This window comes from Manduca sexta, chromosome 5 (genome assembly GCF_014839805.1).
Source record: "Manduca sexta isolate Smith_Timp_Sample1 chromosome 5, JHU_Msex_v1.0, whole genome shotgun sequence".
NCBI lineage: Eukaryota > Metazoa > Arthropoda > Insecta > Lepidoptera > Sphingidae > Manduca > Manduca sexta.
Window position 1 is genome coordinate 9,910,163 of NC_051119.1, and position 14,495 is coordinate 9,924,657.

At 36.4% G+C, this 14,495-nt stretch overlaps 1 protein-coding gene and 1 long non-coding RNA gene across 3 annotated transcripts; one reads left to right on the plus strand and one right to left on the minus strand.

The window, feature by feature from the left end:
• Positions 1 to 479: 479 nt before the first annotated feature.
• Positions 480 to 2,337, minus strand: LOC115452138. Of its 2 annotated transcripts, none has more exons than XM_030180599.2 (2): positions 2,246 to 2,337; positions 480 to 1,894 (listed from the first exon to the last, which is right to left on the minus strand). In XM_030180599.2, exon 2 carries the CDS (start codon positions 1,873 to 1,875, stop codon positions 520 to 522), a length of 1,356 nt encoding a protein of 451 aa, XP_030036459.1. In that variant the 5' UTR covers positions 1,876 to 1,894; positions 2,246 to 2,337; the 3' UTR covers positions 480 to 519. The 2 variants fall into 2 exon arrangements, with proteins under 2 accessions (XP_030036459.1, XP_030036458.1); XM_030180598.2 differs by having other exon boundaries at positions 2,164 to 2,324.
• Positions 2,338 to 2,840: 503 nt separating this feature from the next.
• LOC115452140 lies at positions 2,841 to 4,763 on the plus strand. The gene is made up of 2 exons (XR_003939455.1): positions 2,841 to 3,004; positions 3,365 to 4,763. It is a non-coding gene; the product is annotated as an uncharacterized LOC115452140 (long non-coding RNA).
• The last annotated feature ends 9,732 nt before the right edge of the window (positions 4,764 to 14,495 follow it).

The window sequence follows — 14,495 nt, forward strand, 5'->3', positions numbered from 1 at the left end:
CTCGTCATAGGGTTATAGAGTATGCTTTGAAAGGTCGTTTTTTAACAAAATCACACAATATACTTATACATTTTGAGTTAGGTCACTATAATTCTAAGGGTGTGCAATATTATCTAAGTACATTATTCTAAAAACCATTGACCAAGGTTTGCCCACTATTGGTTGGCGGCATAAAGAGACAAAATTGTGGTATCTACTTAGACCGACTATTACAACTGAATACATAATAGGTATCTTACTATTAAGACATCAAGGGCCACTTTCAAAACTTCTTTTTTTAACATAACCCTACGTTTGTTAGCCTGGCAAGGACTGGTTTATATAAAAACACCGGCCTTACGAGTGAGCGCCTTAGGCGCTTGCAACCCCTGAAAATTAAGCGACCATGCTGAGGGCAACAGATTACGAACCTCGGTTCAGGACGTTCACTGGGAGAGGGTGAGACATCAGATATTAAAATGCTCAATGAAAACATAAAAATTTCAAAACATGTGTACTTATGCTTTATTTTAATACAAATCAACAAGATTTACACACAATTCTTGCGGTGTCTTTGACGGGAGTAGAAATGTCTTGTGGAATCTTGCGGCCGCATTTATAATGAACAGGCTTATCGCACGTCAAACAATTGTACAATGCAAACTCTTCCTTACATACACCACATGCTGAAGACTCATCACCACTTTCATCAGAACTCAAATCAAGTATTTGATCTGTCACTTTAGAGGTCTTACCCGATCCTATTTCTAATATGATCGGATTATGAGATTTTGGACTAAGTTGCTCAGCAACTACATCGTCACTAATGTGGTTAAATGTGTTAGCTTTGCTCCCAAAAAACAAATTGTATGGAATACCAGCTTTTACCTGCTGTCCATCATTCCGAGATATCAGTCTAACGGATGTGTTCAGCTGCCATTGCACTAAGCTACAAGCTGTGACCCAGTCATTGGAGCCACTTTGTTTGAACCATTTTTTCATTGCCACTAATACAGAAGCAATATCGAATATGTAATCCTGACACCTTTCTACAAGTGCCGTGTACCTCTCATCCATGGCACCCATCATATTCAAAGTTCTCTTAACTAAATGCTCGTAGTCTCTGGCTGTCAATATTTTCTTTGGTGGTCCAAATGTAGTGAATATTTTCATTAATTCCATACCCAATTCTTCAACAACCAGTTTTGTAAGCGGTCTAATTATTATGTATGTTGTAACAACTTCCACATAGACAAAAAAATATAAATATTTACCAATTTTATTTGTTTCCATTCTGTGTATTGCTAATTTCCATATGGATTTGTCAGTTTCTATTTCTTTACATACCATAACGTTATATGACTTTGAAACTTCCTTACATACATTACAAGATTGTAATACTAAAGGTATACAAAACTGTGGGTATCTGTACTGATGTTCAGTAAGATTCCTGATTACTTCTGCATTGCCATGATTACTCTCTTTATGTGCTTTGAGAATGACTGAAAAACACTCTTCTGCTGAAAGGAGCTTTACCACAGGAGCCCTTGGATTATCTCTTTTAACTATAAGAATGTCTTCTCCATTTTTCTGAATAACATCAACCGAAAGGTGTTGAGAATTGAACATTGGAGTTGATTTTTTTATAAAATCAATATTTTCATGTAATATCATTTCATTACAAGTGTTATGGAATATTTTATCCCCATATAGTTTGTAAATTTTTCGTAACTTTTTAAAGTATTTTCTCTTTATGATGAGTTTGTCATATAAGTGGTCATATCTAGATATCAAGTCTATTGTCTCGTCAGATCTTGTTTGTGCTTCTGTAATAGATGGGTCCACAACTCTTCCATCTGGCTTGTGTCCAGTAACATAGGGCCGACTTGAGGTCATTTTGTATTCACTTCAAACTCTGAAACAAATAAATCAAATAATTATACATCTATTAAATGAGACGTCAGAACTTTTTAATAAGAATATAATATTAAGAACATAAGACTCGAGAAACAAAAGCATTGTAAGAGATACTACACTTGCATATAAATAAGAAAAAAAAAAAACAATATTATATACAATGACATTAATTTCAGTTTTACAAAATTCGACTCCAAAAGTGTTTTTCAAAACATAAATAAAAGTGTAGAAAAAATGGAATCATACAGATTTATTTCGATAGAATACCTTAATAACTCTTCATTTATATATGTTTCTATGAGGACAACCAATTGCTTTTCACGTAAATACGATTACTTCTTCTATTTACCTTTTTTATTTATATTTTTGACTTTTGTGACTGAGAAGTGACATCTGAAAAACAGTGTTGCCAACTCTTTTTTGCTGGACCTAGGTATGTAATGAGTGTACTACTATTATCAGAGCTGAAGAACAAGTCGCTTTACTATGAAGAAGAAAAAATTAAGTCCTTATAGTAGTCAATTATTTTGTTTTCCATTTCTAGTCAATAACTATAGAATATCATCGGCGTGCATATGTCACAAGTTAAATAATCGGTCAAGGAAGGTGGACGTAAAACTGATTCTTTAGGCCTCCCTGTTAGGGTAGAAATAGTATTTTTAGTGGCGCGGCGTGTAGTTCTTGATAGTGGATTAGTTTCAACTCAAAGGGGGATGCAGACATAAAACCAATATTTATTTTTTTGTCACATGGCTAAAATTGCAGCATTAGGTCGCCGAAAACGTCGAAAAAAGTATACTTCTGCAACCTAAAATTTAAATAAGTTCGCTAAATACGTAGATAAATCTGTATTTATGCGCTCAAAAACAACATGCTGGTAAATCTGACTGAACCCTCATTACATAGGAGTCCAGCCAAAAAGAGTTGGCAACACTATTTTTTAAATGTCACTTGTCAGTTGTCAGCTGAGGTTGTCAGTCACAAAATATAAAAACGTAAATAAAAAAGGTAAATATTTACCGTAACTTTTCCTACGTTCAACTTTGACATTAGCAAAATCATCGCCTGCCAGCGATGTAGCCACAATTTAAAAATTGAATTGAAAAAGGTAAATAGAAGAAGAAATTGTATTTATGTGAAAAATAATATTAGTGATATATAAGTGAAGGTTTATTAAGGTATTCTATCTAAATAAATTCGTATGATCCCATTTTTTTTACACTTTTATTTCAGTTTCCAATAAAATACTTTTAGAGCGTAATTCTAACCTAATTTTCTACTTGAAAGTTTGTAAATCAGTGAAATTAGTGTCATTGTGTATAATAATGTTTTTTTTTTCATTTATAATCCTTATTATCTCTTATAACACTTTTGTTTCCCAGGTGTTATGTTAATAATAATATATTCTTTTAAAAAATTCTGAGGTCTCATTTAATGGATATAAAAATATTTGATTTATTTGTTTTAGATTTTGAAGTGAATTTGCAAATACAAAATGACCTCAAGTCGGCCCTATGTTACTGGACACAAGCCAGATGGAAGAGTTGTGGACCCATCCATTACAGAAGCACAAACAAGATCTGACGAGACAATAGACTTGATATCTAGATATGACCACTTATATGATGAACTCATCATAAAGAGAAAATACTTCAAAAAGTTGCAAAAAATTTACAAACTATATGGGGATAAAATATTCCATAACACTTGAAATGAAATGATATTACATGAAAATATTGATATTATAAAAAATTCGACTCCTATGTTAACTTCTCAATAACTTATGGTTGATGTTATTCAGGAAAATGGGGAAGACATTCTAATAGTTAAAAGAGATAATCCAAGGGCCCCTGTGGTAAAGCTCCTTTCAGCAGAAGAGTGTTTTTCAGTCATTCCCAAAGCACATAAAGAGAGTAATCATGGCAATGCAGAAGTAATCAGGAATCTTACTGAACATCAGTACAGATACCCACAGTTTTGTATACCTTTAGTATTACAATCTTGTAATGTATGTAAGGAAGTTTCAAAGTCATATAACGTTATGGTATGTAAAGAAATGGAAACTGACAAATCCATATGGAAATTAGCAATACACAGAATGGAAACAAATAAAATTGGTAAATATTTATATTTTTTTGTCTATGTGGAAGTTGTTACAACATACATAATAATTAGACCGCTTACAAAACTGGTTGTTGAAGAATTGGGTATGGAATTAATGAAAATATTCACTACATTTGGACCACCAAAGAAAATATTGACAGCCAGAGACTACGAGCATTTAGTTAAGAGAACTTTAAATATGATGGGTGCCATGGATGAGAGGTACACGGCACTTGTAGAAAGGTGTCAGGACTACATATTCGATATTGCCTCTGTATTAGTGGCAATGAAAAAATGGTTCAAACAAAGTGGCTCCAATGACTGGGTCACAGCTTGTAGCTTAGTGCAATGGCAGCTGAACACATCCGTTAGACTGATATCTCAGAATGATGGATATTCCATACAATCTGTTTTTTGAGAGCAAAGCTAACTCATTTAATCTCATTAGTGGTGATGTAGTTGCTGAGAAACTTAATCCAAAATCTCGTAATCTGGTCACATTAGAAATAGGATTGAGTAAATCTAAAGTGACTAATCATATACTTGATTTGAGTTCTGATGAAAATGGTGATGAGTCTTCAGCATGTGGTGTATGTAAGGAAGAGTTTGCATTGTACAATTGTTTGACCTGTGCTAAGCCTGTTCATTATAAGTGTGGATGCAAGATTCCACAAGACGTTAATGCACATGTCAAAAAAGGCTCGAGAATTGTGTGTAAATCTTGTTGATTTATATTACAATAAAGCATAAGTACATCTACTTTGGAGTTTGTTTTCACTTAGCATCTTAATTTGTAGTAGGGAAGCAAGTATTAAAAGGTTTAAACTTGAAACAGTTTGATGCATAGAGTAGATACATACCTAATTTGAAAAGTGCTGTTTTTGGTGCTCAAATGTCTATACATATTATAATACAAAGTCCCCTTTCCTGCTTGTCCGTACGTGATCGATTTGCTCAAAATCTACTCAAAGGATTTTTATGGAATTTGGTATGGACACAGTGGCGGTTCTTCCATAGAAGCCCAAACGCCTGGGTTGCCCTAAAATTATTAGCACAAAATGGGATATAGAACAATAATCATAATTTTACGGTCGGTACGGCAAAGATAAAAATTCTACGCTATGTGTCGGTGTACTGCCGATTCGCCTCGAGCGCATCTACACACTAACAAACCCTAACATACATCACCACATCTAAGCAGTATCAGCATGTACACATTTCATTGGAGAGTTGATGATATCCACACCGTACACAAGGTGTTAAAACCCACCATGGCCTAGAGCCACTAGGCTCAAGTATGTGTGTCGCATTCCGAGATCAGTTTGTGTACTAAGTATCGGTTCCAACAGACCGGCATGATTTTTTTTTTAAAAGTACAGACCCCTCAGTCTTCTCCGAGGGAAATCTGCGGACGGTATACTGGTTCCCCCTGGCTTAGCGACTGCGGGGCGCTGGAGGAAGAGAGGAAGAGGAGAAATAGGGGAGGAAAGAAGGGAAAGGAAGAGAAAGTATTCGGAAGGGCGGAGTGAAGAGGAGCGGAAATGTTCACGAGTCATAGACCCCTATGTGTAACTGCAACCATGGGGTATACACACGTTCACTGTGTGCCTAGGGCCGCAACAAACGTCCTCCCGTGCATGGGCGTGCATTCGGTGTGGAGACCGAGCGCACAAGAATTGACTCGGGGCGGGGGGGGGGGGGGGGGGACCGGCTTGATTTTGTGCCGAGGGGTAATAATCTCTTGTCCTTCGACATTATATTGGACCCCACCCCACTAACCATCAGGAGCAGTCGGCCACTCTGCCGTGCAAAATAAACGTATAAAATATAAAGCTATTTATTGTAAAAAATATATTTTGGGGTATAAATCGAGAGTTTAGTGGCAATCATATCTAAGCGACAATTTTTAATTTTTGTAACAAAATGCATAACAATAACAATTTTATGAAAATAAAGTCTAATAATGTAAAAATTGTCCTGTATGCTAGGCTATTTCTAAATCGCGTCTGAAGTCGTCGACGGCGAAACCCCGAACAATCTAATTAACCATGCACGCCCCATACCTATTGCACGTCCATGCACGGGGAGGACATTTGTCGCGGTCCTAGGCACATTGTTAAGTGTGTATACCTCGTGGTTGCCAATTCACATTAAGGCCTATAAGGGCTCCGCGAATATTTACTTGTAATCCCTTCCACCAATCCTAAGAGGGTTTGTTTTCCTTGCTCCACACTTTCTTTCCCCAGATATCCCCTCGCAACTCTCTTCCAGGCCCCTGCAGGCACTAAACCGGGGGATTCCAGTATCTCACCCGCAAGTTTCCTCCGGTGTTGACTGCGGAGTTCAATACACACAAAAAAAAAACATACATGCCAACTGAACGTATTTTGAAGGATGTACATACATAACATCACGCATTTTATCCCCGAAGGGGTATGCAGAGGCGCAACTAGGGCACCCACTTTTTGCCAAGTATGTTCCGTCCCATGATGTGATAGGGGGCGAGCCTATCGCCATATCGGGCACAAATTCCAGACTCCGGGCTGATACTGAGCAGAAAAACCCAAATATCACTTTGCCCGAGCCGGGATTCGAACCCAGGACCTCTGAGCGCTATTGTACCGGACATGCAATACAACTACGCCACCGAGGCAGTCAAAGTTTTGAAGGATGTAAAAGAACTAATTGTATTATTGTTAGAAATGGAATTGAACACATTTAAAACTTTAGATAAGCAAACACTGGGGACAAAAGCAATTCTATTAGACTTGAATACACCTGTAAGAGCTGTAATAACAACAGCATAACGGGGACCATTTTAAAATTGAATCCATTACGTGATTGTACTACGCGAGGTTCGTCTTAGGATGCACAGATAGGGCTGAGCACCGATGAGTCGTAAAAGTGCTAACAAATGACGCGAAACACGGGCTGCATTGCGTTGTTTAAATTCATTCAATCGCTTTGATGTGTTCGGGGACGAATTTGGCAATTGATTTTGGAGGTTTTATGTAATTTTATTTGAACTTGTGCGTATATTGTTATTTATCGATTATTATAGGGAAAAGGATACCTAAGCATTTTCTACCACGTTACCCTGCAGCCTATAATAGAAATGACTACGTCCCTCCTTCTCTTCAATGCAAGGAAGATAAAGCCAGGAGTCTCGCTAGGTTTTCTAACTTATATTATGAAAGTAAGTTTGTTATGCCTTTACTACTCTAACCGATGATCAAAATATTTTTATATGCATTATCGCGGGTATAGAAAGACATATGGTGCGTTTTATTCAGAAAAAGTACTGGTTCTGAGATATAGAAATTCATTTAAATATCTAAGTTAACATCCTTCTTTATATGTTTCCACACATTGCAAGGGGACGTGCCCATCGCTTTGAAAAAAAATGTTCTAGAGAGTAGAGAACCTTCTGTTATTAGGTAAAAAAGGATTTTCTTAAAGGAATAAATGTGTATATTCTAAATTTTATTTATTACGTTAACCTTTCTTACGTAAATTTTGCAATTTTAACCTTCAAGTCAATAACAAAATCGTTTTAATCATAAAGATAGCCAAGTGTTTGGTAATTTTTGTTCATAACCTGTAATTAAACGACATATTATTCTTCCTACATTTTAACCGACTTCAAAAAAAGGAAGAGGTTATCAATTCGACGTGAATGAATTTTTTTCTGAGTCCAGTCCACGTATGCTAAAAGAAGCTTTACGAGCCCCGAGTTAGTAAGATTGGTTTACCGATCGACATTTATCGGGTCATTGATTCTCACATGTCACTCTCGCCTCGATATTTAACTATCGTTAAATCGATAATATCTACGTTTACAGTAAAATGAACATATGAAAGCCGGTAGTCTTAAAATAAGTTATCGATCGTAAAGTTACTGTTTGCCGGTAAATACTTGACTTATATAGGCGATCGTTTAAGTCGATGTCTTTCACTTTGTATAGGTACGTAGATTATTTATATAGGTTATAATTAGTTGTAGTTGACCTAAGGTACATAAAGATTTATTTATTTATTTTTATTTTTCTCACACACAGTCATTACAGAAGTATTCCAATGCGACAATGTGGGGTAACTATCATTAATTTAAAATTAAAAAAACAATTAAGTAAGTATAAAACAAAACAATCATAAACATTATTAAAACATAGAACAAAATAAAACATAAATTTATTAAATACTTATTATTAGGTGTAACAGAGAATAAATAACAAAATCTTTGCCAATTCACTCCACTTACATGCCAAAATATCTGTTTTGGCATGTACCTCATTAAAGGTCCTAATCGCTAACATTGATCTATCTTTATTTAGGTAAGTGAGTAGTGACCAATATGGGCTCTGAAGATCCTCGTACCGAAACACCCCCTTTTTTTGCCGGCAAAACTGCGTTATCTCTATCATCACTTGGAGAGTGCGTTGGCTGATTTTGGTTCTTGAACGGGGACCATTTTAAAATTGAATCCATTACGTGATTGTACTACGGGGGGTTCGTCTTAGGATGCACAGATAGGGCTGAGCACCGATGAGTCGTAAAAGTGCTAACAACTATACTTGTATTTAACATTAGGATGACGCCAATATTTCACATTGCTCTCCATTAATAGGGTCTGATACTGTACAGTTAAAGCACAAAGTGCATAGAGTTGCAAACCTTCGCTGAAGCGTCTGCGTCTCCTCTTCGGCCCCATTGTGACGCAATTTACCGTTGTAAAATTTTCTCAACGCCTCCACTACAAATGGCAGACTTCTAATCGCAGGCAATAAGAATATTAATTGTGATAGGTCGATTCTTTTATTATTTTCACAAGGATGAACCAAATTAAAATTAACGGTTACAGCCTGAGAGTTCTCAGTTTACTAACTTTAAACAAGATAAAAAATAGAAATTATGATATAAAAACGATTAGAATTTTAATAAAGCTTTCTTGTTCATTAAATACTTTGAGAGTTGCGAATATTCTCGAAACAAATTAATCGCTTCGATAACCTTCAAGAATTTTTGGTAGCGTTAGAAGAATTTTTGCGATATTAACTCGTTGAATATAGACTGTTGCTAGTCGAATAGACTTTATTGAAAGTCATTTTGGAATTATTACTTGACGAGGTGAGTATGCTTGAAAGATTTCAGTAAAATACGTGACACCTTCTATTAGGCTTTTAATCTAATGTTGTATATACCTTCTGATTTTTAAATATGACTTCAGATTTTTTTTTGGTTCACCAGCGTCGTCAAGGTTTGACAGAATAAACTTTTGTTTCTTCATTAGTATATTCTTCTTTAAGATACGGAGTGCTATGTCACATAAGAGCAACACAATAAAGTAGATACAATATAGAATTATTGTGAAGCTGATCACTACCGTGCACAGCACAGACTAAAAACAACTAAACAATACTAAGAAAATACAGAACTAAAAACAATAAAAACTATTTTGTATATAAAAAATTAACTACGAGGAATCCAACTAAAATAAAACTCGACGTCGAAGGAAGCAATAAATCCAATTCCACATTTCAACAACAAACATAAAATGTCCTTATTCTAAGACGTTAACGTAAACTACAATGTATTTGAAACTACATATCAAATGGAAGAAGTTTGCCCATTCCGTTTACCGCGCCTATCTGAGTAAACAGTGTCGTCCTGAAGTAATAACGTGAGTATAAATAACTTTAAATTGAAATCCAAATATTGTTGAACGGAAATGTTCCAATATTACCCTCGAGTGTCGATAGGGTCGTTGAGGTTTATTTTATGTTTTAATGGACGATAATTTTGTGTGAGTGGTTTGTCGTTAAATAATTAATTTTAGATATTAGATTATTCTAGTTTTGGTTTGCAGTTCTCTGTAAGTGTTGCCAACTTAGTGGATTTATTAAAATTGGTGGTCGAGACTCCCCCTTTTAAAAAAATGGTTTGAGTGGATGGCGATTTTTAAGTTTACAAGGGTTACTTAGTGGTTTCTAAAGGTACCTAAGAAGAGTTATACTTTGGAGGTTAGACAAAAAAGAGTTGATAACACAGTTCCTCATACAGATGAAAGTATATTCCTGAAATTTTAAGTCCTCAAGTCTTACTGTGGATTTTTCTGGGATAAAATGTGTTCTGTATATTAATTCAAGATATGGTCTCTCTGTGTGCTAAGCGTCATTCAAAACTATAATATAACGACTTAGCCCTGTGGGCTACAAATATCCAAACTATGTAGCTTTAAGGATATCAATCGTAAATATAGTATAAGACTCTTCGGTTTTCAGTCAGACAGTGTGATGTATCATGTTCGAATTGCCTTATAAAAAATAATTATTTTAACAATTCTGATTTATTCTTCAAAATAACTTAAAATAATTTAAATAAGTACCTACATTTAGTATTGATTTGTTTTTACTAAATAAAGATATATAATATCATATTATATGCCTAAATTTCGTAAAAATAACAAATTACAGCTTAGTCTATTTTCCTATGAACTTTCGCCTTCTTTACATTTGAGCCCAACTTCTAATCTTAACGGGTGGAATACCTGATTTATTTCGGCTTGCGTTCCACAACGTTGCCTCATAGTTTCCGGACATTCCCTTCAGCGTAAACCCTTCTGCTTGAATCCAAACCGGTCCAACTAAATCCAGGCAAACGCTTTGTTACAAACTTTGGACGTTTAAAGAAATGGCAAAGTTGCATCGTAAGGAACAAAAGTTGGCAAAGAAATGCGTATTGTTTTGTATATCTCTTGTTTTAATGTACTTGAAACATAAATAACGGTACTTACAATATTTACATAGTTATTAAATTAGAGTAGTTTTTGCTCGTGTTTTCGTCGTTATGTCCTGGAAAAAAAATCTGTGTGTTTATCAGGATAAAATGAAACCTATAAATTAATCTTGGATTTAGTTTATACTGTAGCCTGACCGGAAGAATTAAAAAGCTGTTTTGTGGCACCTTTACTTAGTTTTAGAGTTAATGTTAACAGTACAATAAATTAGATCCATATATTTTAACACAATGTGGTTTATTTTTCTTACCGCCATTTTCAATAAACGATCGCAATCGCTTTATTCTATCTCAATAATGGACCAATCAAAACAAAGTTTTTTTGACATGCTTACAAATGAGTTATTCCGATTGGTTCATTCTCGGATTTGGATTGAAGATTGAGATTCGGATCGTTTATTGAAAACAGCTATAGGTGTGTGATCTAAATCCGTCCAGCATTATCGTGTAACATAAGATTTTACCTACTCATTTGTATAAAGGCATGTTTATGCGTACATAAGCCACTGTCTCGCAATCTTGTGTGCACTGTAGAATCCACACGTGATAATGTAAACACAATTACATTGCACAAACGTATGTCTGCAACCTTAACATCACTTTTATTAAGTTATGGTTACTACCTGCTTCTTTTCTAGGGTTCCGTACCTTAAAACGACCCTATATAGAATTCGTTCGGGGTTTGTCCTTGGTTTGTCCAAACTATCCAGATCATTGTTCTCAGTAAAGAGGTATGAAATTTAAATTTATATCAAATACTCGGGTGTTCAGTCTGTTTCAGCTACGAAAAATATACTTGTAAGTCGATCAGTAGATATGACCGTTTATGTCACATATTTTGCGATTTTGCAAGGGAATTATAAGCTAGGGCACTTCCCGTTGACCTAGAATGATTAAATTTGTCAAGTAGCAAAGTCTGACTGCACTTTTAAAGGAAGTAACGAAAAAAGATAGTTTGTACAGAACCGGTCGTGCGCGAGCTTTACTCACGTATTTTTTTTAATAAGCTTATGTTAGTCTGTAAGTATATTTTTATTTAATCTCATAAGATAATTTAATGTGGAATGGGTGGAAATAATTACTTATAGTACTTTCATAATAATATGTGACGGAAATTACTACGTTACATTTTCTACCTATATTTGTTTCGAATTCTTTATAATGACTACCTTGGTGGCATTGTTGTATTACGGTATTACTGCAGAACTGAGGTTTGATCTTTGGGTCGTGTGAAGTGATATTGGGTTTTTCTTGTCACTATCAGCCCGGAGTCTGGAATTTATGTCCGATATGGCGATAGGCTCGCCCCATTCCATAATAGGATGGAATATACACGGCGGAAAGATCTACTGATGAGAGATGATATCTCCAGTCGGCATTATGCCGGCTTGTTTGAAGCCGGTATACACAGGCTGATCCCGGGACTTGGCATACTTACGTGGGCCACTATTGCGGTTACACCGGAATCCGGACAAGTAAACTTTCCTATCCAGCATACCTACCGTAATGACACAAAAGTGTTCACTTTAGACGCAAATTTCTCTATTGTGACAACCCTGAGTCCAAGTACAGGTGTGAGGTTATAATGCAAACTTGTAATTAAAACGACCTGCAAGACAGAGAGCAGTTTATATTCATTAGGACGTTACACCTCGGGTTTGCCGAGATGCAGACTATTTCTTAATGGATGACAGACTTATCGTGAAATAGAAAGATCTTGATTTATGTATAATCAAATTTTATATGTATTAGTAGTTCGGAATTTGTGCTTGATATGGCGGGAGGAGGGGGGTAGGGGGTATGAGGAGAGCGGAGCACCGAGCAACGTGGCGCGCTCTAGGAGAGGCCTATGTTTAGCAATGGACAGTTGTAGGCTGATGAGATGAGATGGCGGGAGGCTTGCCCCTATAACATCATGGGTCGGGACTCGGGATACATGTGGTCAAAGTTGGTGTTCTATTAACTAGTGTTGTTCCTAGTTAATCTATCTATCTAATCAGCTCATACCCACCCACAGTTGAGTATAGTCCTCTTCTTTGTCACGCCACTCTTCTCAATCTTGTGCGAGTCTTAGCCACTCTTGGCTACTCCTTTGTCCGTTTCTCGGGTACCATTCGGAGGTTGCCTTGGTCCACCTGCCGTCGCCCCGCTAGCCAAGTGTCCTGCCCATCTCCACTACAGTTTGGTGATGCGTGTGCCGACGTCTTCGACTCCGTTCCTTCCTAGTGACGACCTATAACGCGCTTGGTCTCCACTCCAAATGCATGCCTATGGACGAGGGTACATTTGTTGCGGCCATAGGCACACAGTTAAGTGTATATACCTCATGGTTATCAATTCACGGCCAATTTAAGGCCTAAGAGGACTCGCAAACATTTCCTAGCCTTCTCCTTTCCTCACACCCTAAGAGGTTTTTTACCCGTTCCCCGACACTTCCTACCCGGCAATCCCCTCTTAACTTTCCTCCAGGACTCTGTAGTCACTAAGGACTCCAGTATCCCTTCACAGGTTTCTTCCGGTGTTGACTGCGGGGTCCGATAACCAAAAAAGAAACTGTTTAGTTGTAGTGGCGAAAATGTGCTGGAGCAATTTTTGTGTGACCGAATCATCAGCGCCTGAGCAGTGCGATAAAAAAACGCGATAAAATCCGTAAAATAGTTTTATTTATTGTCTAAAATTCGCATAAGCATAAGAAATCATTAGTGTGATCCAATATTGTCTTGACGATTATTGCTAGTAATAATGAGATCTGTCTGAATGGGGTTTTAAACAATGAAAGCAAATAATTTCAATGTAATACCTTGTCAGCCAAGCGGCTCCCTGGCGTTATAGGCGGACCTTCGTCAAATAAGCTAAGAAACTATGCTTATAGGGGACTGAGTCGGATTTTGATATACAATTAAATTGGTTTAAATATTTAATCGACGTTTATATAATTGTTTCGTAGTTACTATTTAACTAAATTGAATTGAAAGTTGTTAGTTATTATTAATCACGTATGGCATCACGCGTTTTTCTTTTTCAGGCTCTGCTTTTCTCCAGGCTCCTGTAGAAATCGTCCTAAAGCAACTGTGCATATGATAAGATATTTTCTCAAGGTCGTCGGAATCCAGGCGAAACAAATAATTTTTTCCATACCTAAAAATTCCTAATTCAATAAACATATCTTATCTACATGTACTCGTATATGTAAAGCAATAAATAAGATTTGTAGCCGACGGCGGTAAAAGAATTTGATTTCGCGTTTAGCTCATATCCGCAAACGATTTGAATATGAAATGAAATACGTGACTCCGCGAACGTATAAATCTGCTACTTTGTACGCGAAAACTTGCGCGTTTCGCGACCAAATTAAATCCCTGTAGGACGTGAGTTTTATGTTTATAATTTAAAGAAATTGAAGCTTGGTTATTGCGTGTTAATATACAAAATTAAAAGCGGGTATAGCCTAGTTGGGAGTGGAACGGATTGCCGAGACGGATGTCTGCATGTTTTAAACCCAAAGGCACACCTTCGACGTTCCTAAAGTTATATGAGCAATCTTTACAAAAATTTTACTTACGTTACTGGTGAAGAAAAGATCGAGAGGAAACCTGCGTATCTAAGTTCTGTTTAAGAATTTTGATGGTATGTGAAGTCTGCCAATCCGCACTAGCCCAGCATGGAGGACTAAGGCCTAATCCCTCTCAGTAGTAGAGGAG